The sequence below is a fragment of the Aotus nancymaae genome, unplaced genomic scaffold (genome assembly GCF_030222135.1).
Source record: "Aotus nancymaae isolate 86718 unplaced genomic scaffold, 86718_ANA_hifiasm-v0.15.2.pri h1tg000028l, whole genome shotgun sequence".
Lineage (NCBI taxonomy): Eukaryota > Metazoa > Chordata > Mammalia > Primates > Aotidae > Aotus > Aotus nancymaae.
The window spans coordinates 24,601,507-24,616,332 of NW_026988441.1; the positions used below are offsets into that span (position 1 = coordinate 24,601,507).

The window sequence follows — 14,826 nt, forward strand, 5'->3', positions numbered from 1 at the left end:
GTGATGATGAGCATTTTTTCATATGCTTGTTGGCCTCATGTATGTCTTCTTTTGAAAAGTATCTGTTCATATCCTTCGCCCACTTTTGAATGGGCTTGTTTGTTTTTTTCTTGTAAATCTTTTTTAGCTCGTTGTAAATTCTGGATATCAGCCCTTTGTCAGATGGGTAGGCTGCAAAAATTTTTTCCCATTCTGTTGGTTGCCGAGTCACTCTATTGACTGTTTCTTTTGGTGCTCTTTTTATCCGGGTCGCAACCAGGCCGTATGGGAGACTCCCGCTGTTGCAGGAAACAGGAATCCATCGTCAGGCCGGCCTGCACGGGACGCTGCTTTTCTCCGTGGTTTCGCTCTCGTTTTCTAGAGGAACACGAACCAGATCCACGCAGCTGCGTGTGTGAGACTATCGCGGCAACGGCGACACCCACAGACGTCGACGCCTTCACGGAGAGGGGGCCCGGAAAACTCGGGCCTGTCACGGGGGTTCACTTCCGCACGCCACCCTCCCTGGTAACGCGTTCGAGCCCGGAGAGAGGCTTCCAGTTTCCGTAGAATTCCTGGAGAAGCCCAGAGGGCCAGCCCCCGAAGCCCCGCGTGTCCTTCCCCCTCCCCGCGCCGCTCAGGCCCCACCCCGGACCACCCCACAAGGCCCTGGTGTCCCTGAGGTTTCCGGCTTGAGAGGACGGGCTACCCCGCCCTTGGTCCCCGGAGGTCAGGCATATTCAGGAAGTGGGGGGGGGGGACGCTAGGGCTTTATAAGAGAGGCCGCTGGCTGGCGGGTCGGCCCCCTGGCTTGACCTGCCTGCGGTGCGGTGCAGTGGCAGAGGTTGGCTGAGGCGCACGGGAGCCGCCCGGCCTCTGCGTGCCTGTGCCTGTCCGTGACACTCGGGCCCGGTCTCCCCGCGATGGCTCTCCCCACAGCTGCCGGCAGCCCTCTCCCCGCGGAAGCCCGAGGGCGAGGACGGCGAAAGAGGCTCGTTTGGACTCCGAGCCAAAGGGATGCCCTGCGAGCGTCCTTTGAGCGGAACCCGTACCCGGGCATGGCCACCAGAGAACAGTTGGCCCAGGCCACCGGCATTCCGGAGCCCAGGGTCCAGATTTGGTTTCAGAATGAGAGATCGCGCCGGCTGAGGCAGCACCGGCGGGAATCCAGGCCCTGGCCTGGGCCACGCGGCCCGCAAGAAGGCAGGCGAAAGCGGACCGCCGTCACCCAATCCCAGAGTGCGGTGCTCCTCCGAGCCTTCGAGCAAGAGCGCTTTCCGGACTTCGCCACCAGGGAGGAGCTGGCCAGAGAGACGGGCCTCCCGGAGTCCAGGATTCAGATCTGGTTTCAGAATCGAAGGGCCAGGCATCCGGGCCGGGCTGGCAGGGGACCCGCGCCCGCAGGCGGCCTGTGCAACGCGGCCCCTGGCGGGTGCCGCTCTCCTCCCTCCTGGGTCGCCTCCACCCACACCGGGGCGTGGGGGGCGGCGCTTCCCGCACCCCACGTGCCCTGCGCGCCAGGGGCTCTCCCACAGGGGCCCGTCGTGAGCCAGGCAGTCTGCGCAAGGGCCGCGCACCTGCTCCGGCACGGACAGGCCGCACAGGCAGAAGGAATCTCGCAACCTGCCCCGGCACTCTGGGCTTTCGGGTTCGCCGCCCTGGCTCCTCCGGAAGTGGCGCTCCCCCACCCTCAGAGCCTTCGGGGGCCTCCGCACCCGAGCAGACGCCAGGAGGAGCGGGACGGGCAGCACGCCGGCCTGCCGGGGACGTGCTCCGTGGGACAGCTCGGGCCCGCTCAAGCCGACTCACAGGGCCGAGGTGTGCTCGTGCCACACAGGGCCCACCAGGGCCCTTGGTGGGGCTGGGGCCAGGGGCCCCGGGTGGCCGGGGCGCCAGGGGAACCCGAGGCCGGGCCACCTCCACCTCCGCAGCCCGCACCCCCGGAGGCCTGCGCCTGGCAGGGGCAGATGCCAGCCCTGCAGGCGCCCTCCCAAGCGCTCCAGGAGCCCGAGGAGCGCTCGTCTGCGCTCACCTCCAGCCTGCTGGATGAGCTCCTGTCGAGCCCAGAGTTTCAGCAACAGGCACGACCTTTCCTAGAGACGGAGCCGCTGGGGGAGCCGAAGGAGGTGGAAGAGCTCGCTTCGCTGGAACCACCCCTCAGCGAGGAAGAATACCGGGCTCTGCTGGAGGAGCTTTAGAAGGCGCGCGCGGGTTGGGGAGGGGTGGCGGCAGGACGGTGGCCTCTCTCTCCCGCGGTGACCGTCTGGCTCGGCTTCCAGCGGCGCGTCTTGCCCTCCCGCTGACCCGTCTGGGAGCCCTGAGTGCCAGGTCCGTCCGCTGAGAGACTACGCACAGGGCAGGGCTGTGCTGTCATTCTTTCCCGAGCATCTCGGGGACCCCAGAGCCCGCCCAGGGCCCGGGCGGTGGGCCGTCTACTGCGCGTGCGCGGGTCTGCAGGCGGCCCGCTGCGCTTCGGGGGACCAGCCCAGGCAGAGCTCTCACCCCTCCTCGCAGCCCTGCCCCCACGCCACCCCGCGTACTTCAGGAGGGTGGGCAGAGGGGGCGTTTTGCCCCCGAAACACCGGGCCGGGTCCCCAGGCAGGCCCGCTCTCCATTCCGCGGCACGACTCTTCTTCTGCCTCCCAGCTCCGCCCACCGATCACTCGCACACCGGTGCCCCGCCAGCCTCCCCGCCAACGCCATCACCCAGCAGCGCCTGGCAGCTCAATGCAGACGCGAGACCACGCGCCCCCCAACCCCCTCACCCCGCGTGCAAACGGAAGGGCTGCTTTCTCCGGGCGGGAAGGAAGGAGGGTAGAGATGGGGGAGGATCCCAGACCCAGAGGGAGGGACGAGGGAAGGGAGGAAAGGACGGAAGGGAGAGGGAGGAAGGGAGTGAGGTAGGGACGCAGGGTGGGACCCAGCACCTAGGTCGTGTGACACTGTCCTCCCGCCTTGGCACCTCCTACTTGGGGCTTTGGGACATATGTCTGTGCTCATAACTAAGATGCTGTGATTCTCTTCTCTTGCCTAATATGTGCTCACATAGGAGTCAATAACATATTGCTGGGCCCAGTATCAAGTTACATTTCTTTGCTGTCGCGACCCTCTTCTCAGAAAGCATTGTGACGTATTGTTGAGTCCACAGTCAATGTCATGTGAGTCTCCTGCATGAACCGTGCCCACAGAGACCACTGTGACGTGTCTCTGGGAGCTCAACTATTCAAAATGATTGTCTCATTATACCTGCTCTTTGCCCACAGGAGAGGAGGTGACTTGTCTCTGGGTCCAGCACCTAGGTGAGGTAACTCTGCTCTCCCGACTAGGCTATGCTTACAAAAGAAAGAGTCACTTATCACTGGGCCCCCAGCACACAGGTGATGTGATTTATTTTCTTGTCTGGATTCTTGCCCACAGGAATCACCGTTACAGACTTTCGGTCTCTTCTGCTGGATAGTGGGTGTCTCCTTTTCTTCCTGGGAAGCGTCCACCGAGGAGACTGTAACATATCACTTGACTCGGCACCTACATGATGTGCCTCTCCTCTTATGCCTTGGCTTTTCCCACTGGGCTGATTGTGACATCTAGCTGAGCACAGCTTCTAGGTTATTTAACTATTCTCTTCTTCCATTGTCCTACCCCAGCAGGTATTGGGATATATTTCTAAGCGCTTCACCTAGGTAACGACTCTTTTTTGGGGCCCTCCCCTAATATGGTATTGTGACATATTTCTGGACCAGCACCTAGGTGATGTTCCTCACTTCTCCCACCTGTTACCTGTTACGGGGAAATGAATTCCTATGGGTGTCAGTCTGCAGAAACCGCGATTCTTGCCTCCTCAGAAGAAACAACTCCACTGAGGACCAGTAAGCAGGAGAGACCGAGGCAAGTCTCAGAGCAGCACTAAAAGTGTACTACAAAACTATGGAACAGGAACAAAAGGAAGGCAAGTACACATGGCAGAGTGCCAAGCGGATGACTCACAAGGCAAATGCAGGATGTGACCTTTTGACTTGGGGTTTTTTAAATTTCGTTTTCTTGATTTATTTGACTTGCGGTTTTATATGTTGGAATACCTCTGGGTTTGGTTTGGTTTGGTTTGGTTTGGTTTGGTTTCGTTTGGTTTCATTTTGTTTTGTTTGAGACGGAGTCTGGCACTCTCGCCCAGGCTGGCGTGCAGTGGCCCGATCTCGGCTCACCGCAACCTCCACCCGTCGGGTTCGCGTAATTCTCCTGCCTCAGCCTCCCAGGTAGCTGGGATTACAGGCGTCTGCCACCACGCCCAGCTAATTGTTTGTAATTTTCGTATTTGACCTCCGCAAGGGTCAAATACAAAATACAAATACCTGTTGCTCAGGTCTCTGTGGCGGCCTAAGTCGTGGTCACGTGATCATGTTGACTGTTTTTTTTTTTTTTTTTTTCCCCCGAGCTCGGCGGGGCAACAGAAACTCCCAGGGATCCGTGGAAAAGCAGCATCGTGTCGGTGCCCCCCTTTTTTTTTTATTGCATTTTAGGTTTTGGGGTACATGTGAAAAACATGCAAGGTTGTTGCATAGGTGCATACGTGGCAGTGTGATTTGCTGCCTTCCTCCCCTTCACCCATATCTGGCATTTCTCCCCATGCTATCCCTCCCCAACTCCCCACCCCCCCGCTGTCCCCCCCACTCCCCCACAACAGACCCCCGTGTATAGAGCTCCCCTCCCTGTGTCCATGTGTTCTCCTTGTTCAACACCCGCCTATGAGTGAGAACATGTGGTGTTTGATTTTGTGTTCTTGTGTCAGTTTGCTGAGAATGATGGTTTCCAGGTTCATCCATGTCCCTCCCTACAAAGGACGCGAACTCCTCGTTTTCAATGGCTGCATAATATTAAATGGTGTATATGTGCCACATTTTTCTTGTCCAGTCTACCATCGATGGGCATTTGGGTTGGTTCCAGGTCTTTGCTATTGTAAACTGTGCTGCTATGAACATTCGTGTGCATGTGTCCTTATAGTAGAACGATTTATAATCCTTTGGATCTATGCCCAGTAATGGGATTGCTGGGTCAAATGGAATTTCTATTTCTAGGTCCTTGAGGAATCGCCACACTGTTTTCCACAATGGTTGAACTAATTTACACTCCCACCAACAGTGTAAAAGTGTTCCTATTTCTCCACATCCTCTCCAGCATCTGTTGTCTCCAGATTTTTTAATGATCGCCATTCTAACTGGTGTGAGATGGTATCTCAATGTAGTTTTGATTTGCATTTCTCTAATGACCAGTGATGATGAGCATTTTTTCATATGCTTGTTGGCCTCATGTATGTCTTCTTTTGAAAAGTATCTGTTCATATCCTTCGCCCACTTTTGAATGGGCTTGTTTGTTTTTTTCTTGTAAATCTTTTTTAGCTCGTTGTAAATTCTGGATATCAGCCCTTTGTCAGATGGGTAGGCTGCAAAAATTTTTTCCCATTCTGTTGGTTGCCGAGTCACTCTATTGACTGTTTCTTTTGGTGCTCTTTTTATCCGGGTCGCAACCAGGCCGTATGGGAGACTCCCGCTGTTGCAGGAAACAGGAATCCATCGTCAGGCCGGCCTGCACGGGACGCTGCTTTTCTCCGTGGTTTCGCTCTCGTTTTCTAGAGGAACACGAACCAGATCCACGCAGCTGCGTGTGTGAGACTATCGCGGCAACGGCGACACCCACAGACGTCGACGCCTTCACGGAGAGGGGGCCCGGAAAACTCGGGCCTGTCACGGGGGTTCACTTCCGCACGCCACCCTCCCTGGTAACGCGTTCGAGCCCGGAGAGAGGCTTCCAGTTTCCGTAGAATTCCTGGAGAAGCCCAGAGGGCCAGCCCCCGAAGCCCCGCGTGTCCTTCCCCCTCCCCGCGCCGCTCAGGCCCCACCCCGGACCACCCCACAAGGCCCTGGTGTCCCTGAGGTTTCCGGCTTGAGAGGACGGGCTACCCCGCCCTTGGTCCCCGGAGGTCAGGCATATTCAGGAAGTGGGGGGGGGGGGACGCTAGGGCTTTATAAGAGAGGCCGCTGGCTGGCGGGTCGGCCCCCTGGCTTGACCTGCCTGCGGTGCGGTGCAGTGGCAGAGGTTGGCTGAGGCGCACGGGAGCCGCCCGGCCTCTGCGTGCCTGTGCCTGTCCGTGACACTCGGGCCCGGTCTCCCCGCGATGGCTCTCCCCACAGCTGCCGGCAGCCCTCTCCCCGCGGAAGCCCGAGGGCGAGGACGGCGAAAGAGGCTCGTTTGGACTCCGAGCCAAAGGGATGCCCTGCGAGCGTCCTTTGAGCGGAACCCGTACCCGGGCATGGCCACCAGAGAACAGTTGGCCCAGGCCACCGGCATTCCGGAGCCCAGGGTCCAGATTTGGTTTCAGAATGAGAGATCGCGCCGGCTGAGGCAGCACCGGCGGGAATCCAGGCCCTGGCCTGGGCCACGCGGCCCGCAAGAAGGCAGGCGAAAGCGGACCGCCGTCACCCAATCCCAGAGTGCGGTGCTCCTCCGAGCCTTCGAGCAAGAGCGCTTTCCGGACTTCGCCACCAGGGAGGAGCTGGCCAGAGAGACGGGCCTCCCGGAGTCCAGGATTCAGATCTGGTTTCAGAATCGAAGGGCCAGGCATCCGGGCCGGGCTGGCAGGGGACCCGCGCCCGCAGGCGGCCTGTGCAACGCGGCCCCTGGCGGGTGCCGCTCTCCTCCCTCCTGGGTCGCCTCCACCCACACCGGGGCGTGGGGGGCGGCGCTTCCCGCACCCCACGTGCCCTGCGCGCCAGGGGCTCTCCCACAGGGGCCCGTCGTGAGCCAGGCAGTCTGCGCAAGGGCCGCGCACCTGCTCCGGCACGGACAGGCCGCACAGGCAGAAGGAATCTCGCAACCTGCCCCGGCACTCTGGGCTTTCGGGTTCGCCGCCCTGGCTCCTCCGGAAGTGGCGCTCCCCCACCCTCAGAGCCTTCGGGGGCCTCCGCACCCGAGCAGACGCCAGGAGGAGCGGGACGGGCAGCACGCCGGCCTGCCGGGGACGTGCTCCGTGGGACAGCTCGGGCCCGCTCAAGCCGACTCACAGGGCCGAGGTGTGCTCGTGCCACACAGGGCCCACCAGGGCCCTTGGTGGGGCTGGGGCCAGGGGCCCCGGGTGGCCGGGGCGCCAGGGGAACCCGAGGCCGGGCCACCTCCACCTCCGCAGCCCGCACCCCCGGAGGCCTGCGCCTGGCAGGGGCAGATGCCAGCCCTGCAGGCGCCCTCCCAAGCGCTCCAGGAGCCCGAGGAGCGCTCGTCTGCGCTCACCTCCAGCCTGCTGGATGAGCTCCTGTCGAGCCCAGAGTTTCAGCAACAGGCACGACCTTTCCTAGAGACGGAGCCGCTGGGGGAGCCGAAGGAGGTGGAAGAGCTCGCTTCGCTGGAACCACCCCTCAGCGAGGAAGAATACCGGGCTCTGCTGGAGGAGCTTTAGAAGGCGCGCGCGGGTTGGGGAGGGGTGGCGGCAGGACGGTGGCCTCTCTCTCCCGCGGTGACCGTCTGGCTCGGCTTCCAGCGGCGCGTCTTGCCCTCCCGCTGACCCGTCTGGGAGCCCTGAGTGCCAGGTCCGTCCGCTGAGAGACTACGCACAGGGCAGGGCTGTGCTGTCATTCTTTCCCGAGCATCTCGGGGACCCCAGAGCCCGCCCAGGGCCCGGGCGGTGGGCCGTCTACTGCGCGTGCGCGGGTCTGCAGGCGGCCCGCTGCGCTTCGGGGGACCAGCCCAGGCAGAGCTCTCACCCCTCCTCGCAGCCCTGCCCCCACGCCACCCCGCGTACTTCAGGAGGGTGGGCAGAGGGGGCGTTTTGCCCCCGAAACACCGGGCCGGGTCCCCAGGCAGGCCCGCTCTCCATTCCGCGGCACGACTCTTCTTCTGCCTCCCAGCTCCGCCCACCGATCACTCGCACACCGGTGCCCCGCCAGCCTCCCCGCCAACGCCATCACCCAGCAGCGCCTGGCAGCTCAATGCAGACGCGAGACCACGCGCCCCCCAACCCCCTCACCCCGCGTGCAAACGGAAGGGCTGCTTTCTCCGGGCGGGAAGGAAGGAGGGTAGAGATGGGGGAGGATCCCAGACCCAGAGGGAGGGACGAGGGAAGGGAGGAAAGGACGGAAGGGAGAGGGAGGAAGGGAGTGAGGTAGGGACGCAGGGTGGGACCCAGCACCTAGGTCGTGTGACACTGTCCTCCCGCCTTGGCACCTCCTACTTGGGGCTTTGGGACATATGTCTGTGCTCATAACTAAGATGCTGTGATTCTCTTCTCTTGCCTAATATGTGCTCACATAGGAGTCAATAACATATTGCTGGGCCCAGTATCAAGTTACATTTCTTTGCTGTCGCGACCCTCTTCTCAGAAAGCATTGTGACGTATTGTTGAGTCCACAGTCAATGTCATGTGAGTCTCCTGCATGAACCGTGCCCACAGAGACCACTGTGACGTGTCTCTGGGAGCTCAACTATTCAAAATGATTGTCTCATTATACCTGCTCTTTGCCCACAGGAGAGGAGGTGACTTGTCTCTGGGTCCAGCACCTAGGTGAGGTAACTCTGCTCTCCCGACTAGGCTATGCTTACAAAAGAAAGAGTCACTTATCACTGGGCCCCCAGCACACAGGTGATGTGATTTATTTTCTTGTCTGGATTCTTGCCCACAGGAATCACCGTTACAGACTTTCGGTCTCTTCTGCTGGATAGTGGGTGTCTCCTTTTCTTCCTGGGAAGCGTCCACCGAGGAGACTGTAACATATCACTTGACTCGGCACCTACATGATGTGCCTCTCCTCTTATGCCTTGGCTTTTCCCACTGGGCTGATTGTGACATCTAGCTGAGCACAGCTTCTAGGTTATTTAACTATTCTCTTCTTCCATTGTCCTACCCCAGCAGGTATTGGGATATATTTCTAAGCGCTTCACCTAGGTAACGACTCTTTTTTGGGGCCCTCCCCTAATATGGTATTGTGACATATTTCTGGACCAGCACCTAGGTGATGTTCCTCACTTCTCCCACCTGTTACCTGTTACGGGGAAATGAATTCCTATGGGTGTCAGTCTGCAGAAACCGCGATTCTTGCCTCCTCAGAAGAAACAACTCCACTGAGGACCAGTAAGCAGGAGAGACCGAGGCAAGTCTCAGAGCAGCACTAAAAGTGTACTACAAAACTATGGAACAGGAACAAAAGGAAGGCAAGTACACATGGCAGAGTGCCAAGCGGATGACTCACAAGGCAAATGCAGGATGTGACCTTTTGACTTGGGGTTTTTTAAATTTCGTTTTCTTGATTTATTTGACTTGCGGTTTTATATGTTGGAATACCTCTGGGTTTGGTTTGGTTTTTTGAGACTGAGTCTTGCACTCTCACCCACGCTGGAGTGCAATGGCCCGATCTCAGCTCTCTGCAACCTCCACCTGTCGGGTTCGTGTAATTCTCCTGCCTCAGCCTCCCAAGTAGCTGGGATTACAGGTGTCTGCCAGCACACCCAGCTTATTTTTTGTATTTTTAGTAGAGATTTCGTTACACTATGTTGGCTTATCCGGTCTTGAAATTCTGACCTAGTGATCAGCCCTCCGCAGCCTTCCAAAGTGCTGGGATTACAGGCCTGAGCCACCGCTACCAGCTACTTCTGAGGTCTTGCATTACCTCCCCCAACTCGCCCAACTCCTGAGATCTTATTGGGAAGCTGCTGATCACTAGTTGTATGCAATCCACTAGTTACCACTTGAGAACAAAGAAGATACTGGAGGGAGTTGTGGGCCCCCTTTTTATTTGTGGGGTTTTGGAATGAACAAGTCTCACCATGTACCCCTAACTTTTGATCTCCGTTTTATGAGTCTCTTGCACCTGTGGCCTTCGGACGGCCTGTATCATTGACTCCATTGACTCCTAGTGACTCTTACTAAGAGCATTGTGTCAGCAAAATAAAGATTTCTCTTCTCAGATTTCCACTTTCCATGTTCTTTCAGTAGATGTGAAGCCTGTTTTTCAGGTAACTGCCAAAAAAGAGCTAGACTTCCCTCCCCACTCTTTTCATATATGGCCTTGAAGGTCTTGATTCCTATTCAGAAGAGCAGAAAAGTAATTATAAAAATGGAACCTGCAGAAGAAATTGGATGAAAGCAAGAGGAATACTCATGGGAAGACTTCATATGCTCAACAAAACAGTAGCCCTTGGATTTAGGAGGATAACATTTATTCAAAGCAGGTGGACAAACTGCTTCAAAAGTCACTAAGAAACTTATTCTGGGGCATAACAGATTAAAAAATATATGGTAAGTTACAAGAAGCTGGCAGAGCCAGAGTTGGAATTAGATTAGAGGCTTATTTCTGGACCCTATCTACAAGGAAATTGTAACATGTCTTTGCATTCATCATCAAGAAGCAGTGACTCCTTTTTTCTTTATACTGGGAAGATCGTAACCTATTACTAAGCCCAGAAAACAGGTGACATGCCTCTCCTGCCTAGGCGTTTCCCACAAAAAATATTGGGATACACCCTGGGCCCAGTGTCCAGGTGATGTGACTCTACCACCTGTGTGCTTCCTTCAGGAAGAGATTGTAACAAATGCCTGACTAAGCATCAAGGTGACACGTGACTCTCCTGCCAGGTCTTTACCCTCCAAAAAATGGAGACGTATTCCTGAGCCAGTGCCCAGGTGACGTAATTCTCCTACTCATTCCCTACACACAGGAGGGATGTTGATGTATATATTTGCCCAGATCACAGATACGATGATAACACTCATACCAATAAAAGAAAAGAGTTAATAGAATATATACTGTCTCTAGTAGCTAGGCTTAGGGAAATGTGTAAAATCATTGGTCTTTTATTTGTAGAAATGTAAAGAATTACCACTTCCTCACATACGGTATAAGGCTGTCAAGTGGTACAAACAGTGTCATCACAGGTGTGAAAGATGGGAAAGTTTTTCAAAGCTTATATCTTAGACTACATCATAAGGAGTTACAATCTCTTGCTTTATGGCCATTATCCACTATTAGCATAAACATATACCCACGTATATATATTCTCTAAATCAGCTACGTTTTAAATCAGATACCTTGACTCACACTGGCACATCTGAACAGGACTGGGCAAGCTCTAAACTCTGGTGCATGCCGTTCCTTATTTGGTAACTCTCCTGACCTCCTGGCTTGCTTCTTCTTTTTCGTTGTCTTCTTCCTCGTCTTCTTTCCCCTTATCTATTCAGAAAATGTCCAAGCTTTTTTAGTCAAATTGGGTCAAGCACAGAATGTGAGGTCCTGTTCCAGCCAACGGAAGCTGAACAGAGTAGTAGGGTGATTGTGTCAGGTTATGAAAGTTATAAACGTCCCTGTCTACTTGATCAGGTGTGCTCTCATGGCAAGACTGCCAGCAAGTTGCACCCTTTCTTCAGGAAGTGAACTAGCCTTGCTGAGTAATCCATTGTCTCCATGTGGATTTTTCCCAATGTTATAAACCCATTTCCAAAAACAGGACACAGCACAAATATGAGACTGTGTTTTTGTGCGCACAATTTGCCAACCATTAAAATTGTCACCCTCACATATGGACAGGGGTCAGTTTTGAGGTCCTGAAACTCACAGGTAGACACAGTTTAAAGTTTAAATTATGACTGTCATTTGTGAACATCTGGTCACTGTTGGATTAGTGACTCTTTTTTTTTTTTTTTTTTTTTTGAGACGGAGTTTCGCTCTTGTTACCCAGGCTGGAGTGCAATGGCGCGATCTCGGCTCACCGCAACCTCCGCCTCCTGGGTTCAGGCGATTCTCCTGCCTCAGCCTCCTGAGTAGCTGGGATCACAGGCACGCGCCACCGTGCCCAGCTAATTTTTTGTATTATTTAGTAGAGACGGGGTTTCACCATGTTGACCGGGATGGCCTCGATCTCTTGACCTCGTGATCCGCCTGCCTCAGCCTCCCAAAGTGCTGGGATTACAGGCGTGAGCCACCGCGCCCGGCCGGATTAGTGACTCTTTAATAAACTCAGCTATAGGGAGGAAAAAGGTTTTCAATCCGGACTCTCCTAATTGAAGAGATGTTGATTCTCATACCTGGGCTTAGGGCCACGGGTACAATCAAGGGTCCGCATCAGCGCAAATATGTCAGAGCAGATTGTGACTCTTATATATAATGTACATAGCCCTTGGGTTGTACAGAGAATGTCCTAATAGAACCAAGAACACAGATGAGAATATGACACTCATATGCACACTCACCCAACAGTCAAGATTGTCATGTTTCCACATGAACATGGCCCAGTGCTGAGGAACTGAATCTCACATCTAGAGGCAGTCAAAGGGTGGATAATTGTCTTTCACATGTGGATATGGTTGAAAGGAGGACTGGTGACTTCTGGACATGACTCGGCACACCTGTAAGGCTGTGATTAAGGAGACACAATCCACAGAAGTGATTAAGGATCTCATGTATGATTCCAGTCCACCATTGAGATTGTGACTCCTGTATTTAGACCCAACACAAGAAGTGTTGACTCTTATACCTAGAACCAAGAAATATGCTAAATTCTTCATCTCATCACTAGACCTTCCTGCAGGTGAGAGTGCACGTGCCCCTGCCCACCGCCTGTGTGATTTGAGTCTTCTGCCTGGGCTCAGTCCAAGATAAAACTGTGAGATATCGCTGGACATGGTATTTAATTGATATGACTATTCTGCTTTGTCTCTAACCACAGGGGACATTCTGACATATTGCTGGGCCTTGTACCCAGGTAATGTGACTCTCCTCTCTAGTTCTGAGGATGCTCCGGAGGCATTATGACATGTAACTGGGCCCTGCACCCAGGATATTAGCCCTGCCTGTGCCCTGTACGTGGGTCATTGATATGTATTGCTGAGTCCAGCACTGAAGTGATGTAACTCTCCTGCTTGGGCCCTTTCTATAAGGGGCATTTGACTTATCTCTGTGACTATTATCCAGGTAATGTGAGACTAGCACCTAACTGATGTGACTTTTCTCTTTCTCCTAGCTTCTGCCCACTGGCAAGATTGTAACATATCCCTTGTCCCAGCACTATGTTAATGTTACTCTTTTGCCTTCACTCTGCAATCACAAGGCAATTTGACATATTTCATTTGACACCAGCACCAAGGTGACATAAGTCTCCTGCCTGGATCCTGCCCATAAGGAGCATTTTGACATATCTTTGGACCCATCAACTCAAGATGAAACCTTCTTCTTTCCTATGAACATTGCCCTGGACCATTTGCACAAAAAAGAGAGTGACGTATCCCTGAGCCCAGCACACAGATAATGTGACTCTCCTGCCGACTCCTTGCCCTCAAAAATAATTGTGACATAGGGATATGTCAGGATTCTCCTGCTTGCTTGCTAGCTGCAAGTAGGATTGTGACATGTATCTTTGCTAAGTTTACAGGTGTGATGATGACTTTTATACCTCAAACCAGCCAATATGGGTAATACTGTGAGCCTTCTCTTTGTTCAAAGGTAATAGAAGTTACCACTTTATTGCATATCATATAAAAACCTTGGGTGGAACAAAGAGTGTCAATACAAAGCCCATCACACAGGTGAAATTGTGTTTTACATACACACACCCTGCCAACCATTTCATTCATTACATTCACACATGAGCCAAGCCCACTGATGAAGTTTTAAATCTCACACAGGAATGCAGCTTACAATTGGAATGATGACTTTCATATATGAAGATTTGGCCACACTTGGAATGGTAACCCATTTTTTTTTTTCAGGAACTGCCAAAGATTTAGTGTTTAATAATGAATAGCACAACTGACCAAGGTCCAAGATGTGAAGGCACCATGTTCAAGAAACCGGGGGGTAAATCACTCTATAAACTAACTATATAGTATGTGATAAGAATGCATACTTTATAATATAAAACCTGTCTACACAGAGTAGTTAGCTGAAAAAAGCCATTCAATCTTCTCTTGGCTTGGAAAAATGGTATTCCAGATTCCAGTACAATTATTAGCAACCTTCAACTCTTTTGTGTGGCAGATATCTTGCTTCCACCTTCCAGTTCTTCCACCCCAGCCTGTGTCATAAGGTCTGTGATGTTCTTCTCCAGATCATCAATGTGACTACTCATATCATTACTTCTCCCAATGATCTGGTCAGACATGGTCTGAAATTTATCTTGCATCTGCTGCAGGGGTGTCTGCACCACCAAGGTGAGGTCCTGCACAGTCTTGGGGTCAGTCTTGGCCATCTCCCTGATGCCCAGCTTGTCAGTCTGGTAACTCATTTCTAAATCCACTCATAGGCAAGGCTCTCCTATCTGGATCAAGCTAGCTGGAGTTATGTTGACTCCCACATCTTGGCTTAGGGCCACAGGTACCATCATTGATCCATTCCAGCATGAATTTCTGAGCATGAATTGTGACACTCATATGAACACAAAGCTAAAAGTAAAGATGATCAACCTCCTACATCAACACAGTGCACCGTTGAGACTCTGAATCTCACACTCAGAGGCAGTCAGAAGATTTTTTTAAAAAAGGCTCTTGTACATAAATGTGGTCCACAGGTGGATTGGTGACTCTCAGACCAGAATTCAGCACTCCAAGGAGGCTGGGACTTCACTAAGTAAACACAGTCTTCAATAGAAATTGAGACTCTGATGCATAGATCCTGTTCACTGATGAGATTGTGCCTCATGTAGCTGGACCCAACATTCAGGATGTGTTGACTCTCATACCTAAAACTGGGATACGTGCAGGATTGTTAACCTCATCTCTGGACCTTTCTGCTGGTGTGATTGTGACATATCATGTGCCCAGCATGCAGCATGATTTGAGTCTCCCACCTGAACCCAGCCCACAGATGAAATTGTGACATATCA

General features: G+C 53.7%; 3 protein-coding genes across 3 annotated transcripts; 2 read left to right on the plus strand and 1 right to left on the minus strand.

The window, feature by feature from the left end:
• The first annotated feature begins 833 nt into the window (after positions 1-833).
• Positions 834-2,177, plus strand: LOC135276658 (double homeobox protein 4-like protein 4). Its single transcript, XM_064380696.1, has one exon. It carries the CDS (start codon positions 903-905, stop codon positions 2,175-2,177), a length of 1,275 nt encoding a protein of 424 aa, XP_064236766.1. The 5' UTR covers positions 834-902.
• Positions 2,178-6,076: 3,899 nt separating this feature from the next.
• On the plus strand, positions 6,077-7,420 carry LOC135276659 (double homeobox protein 4-like protein 4). The gene has a single exon (XM_064380697.1). The coding sequence runs from the start codon at positions 6,146-6,148 to the stop codon at positions 7,418-7,420; it is 1,275 nt and encodes a 424-aa protein (XP_064236767.1). The 5' UTR covers positions 6,077-6,145.
• Positions 7,421-13,962: 6,542 nt separating this feature from the next.
• Positions 13,963-14,193, minus strand: LOC105726298 (heat shock factor-binding protein 1-like). Its single transcript, XM_064380698.1, has one exon. It carries the CDS (start codon positions 14,191-14,193, stop codon positions 13,963-13,965), a length of 231 nt encoding a protein of 76 aa, XP_064236768.1.
• Between the last annotated feature and the right edge of the window lie 633 nt (positions 14,194-14,826).

Excerpts from the sequence above, each read along its gene's own strand:
- LOC135276658 (XM_064380696.1), top strand. The coding sequence starts at position 903 with ATGGCTCTCCCCACAGCTGCCGGCAGCCCTCTCCCCGCGGAAGCCCGA.
- LOC105726298 (XM_064380698.1), bottom strand. The coding sequence starts at position 14,193 with ATGGCCAAGACTGACCCCAAGACTGTGCAGGACCTCACCTTGGTGGTG.
- LOC135276659 (XM_064380697.1), top strand. The coding sequence starts at position 6,146 with ATGGCTCTCCCCACAGCTGCCGGCAGCCCTCTCCCCGCGGAAGCCCGA.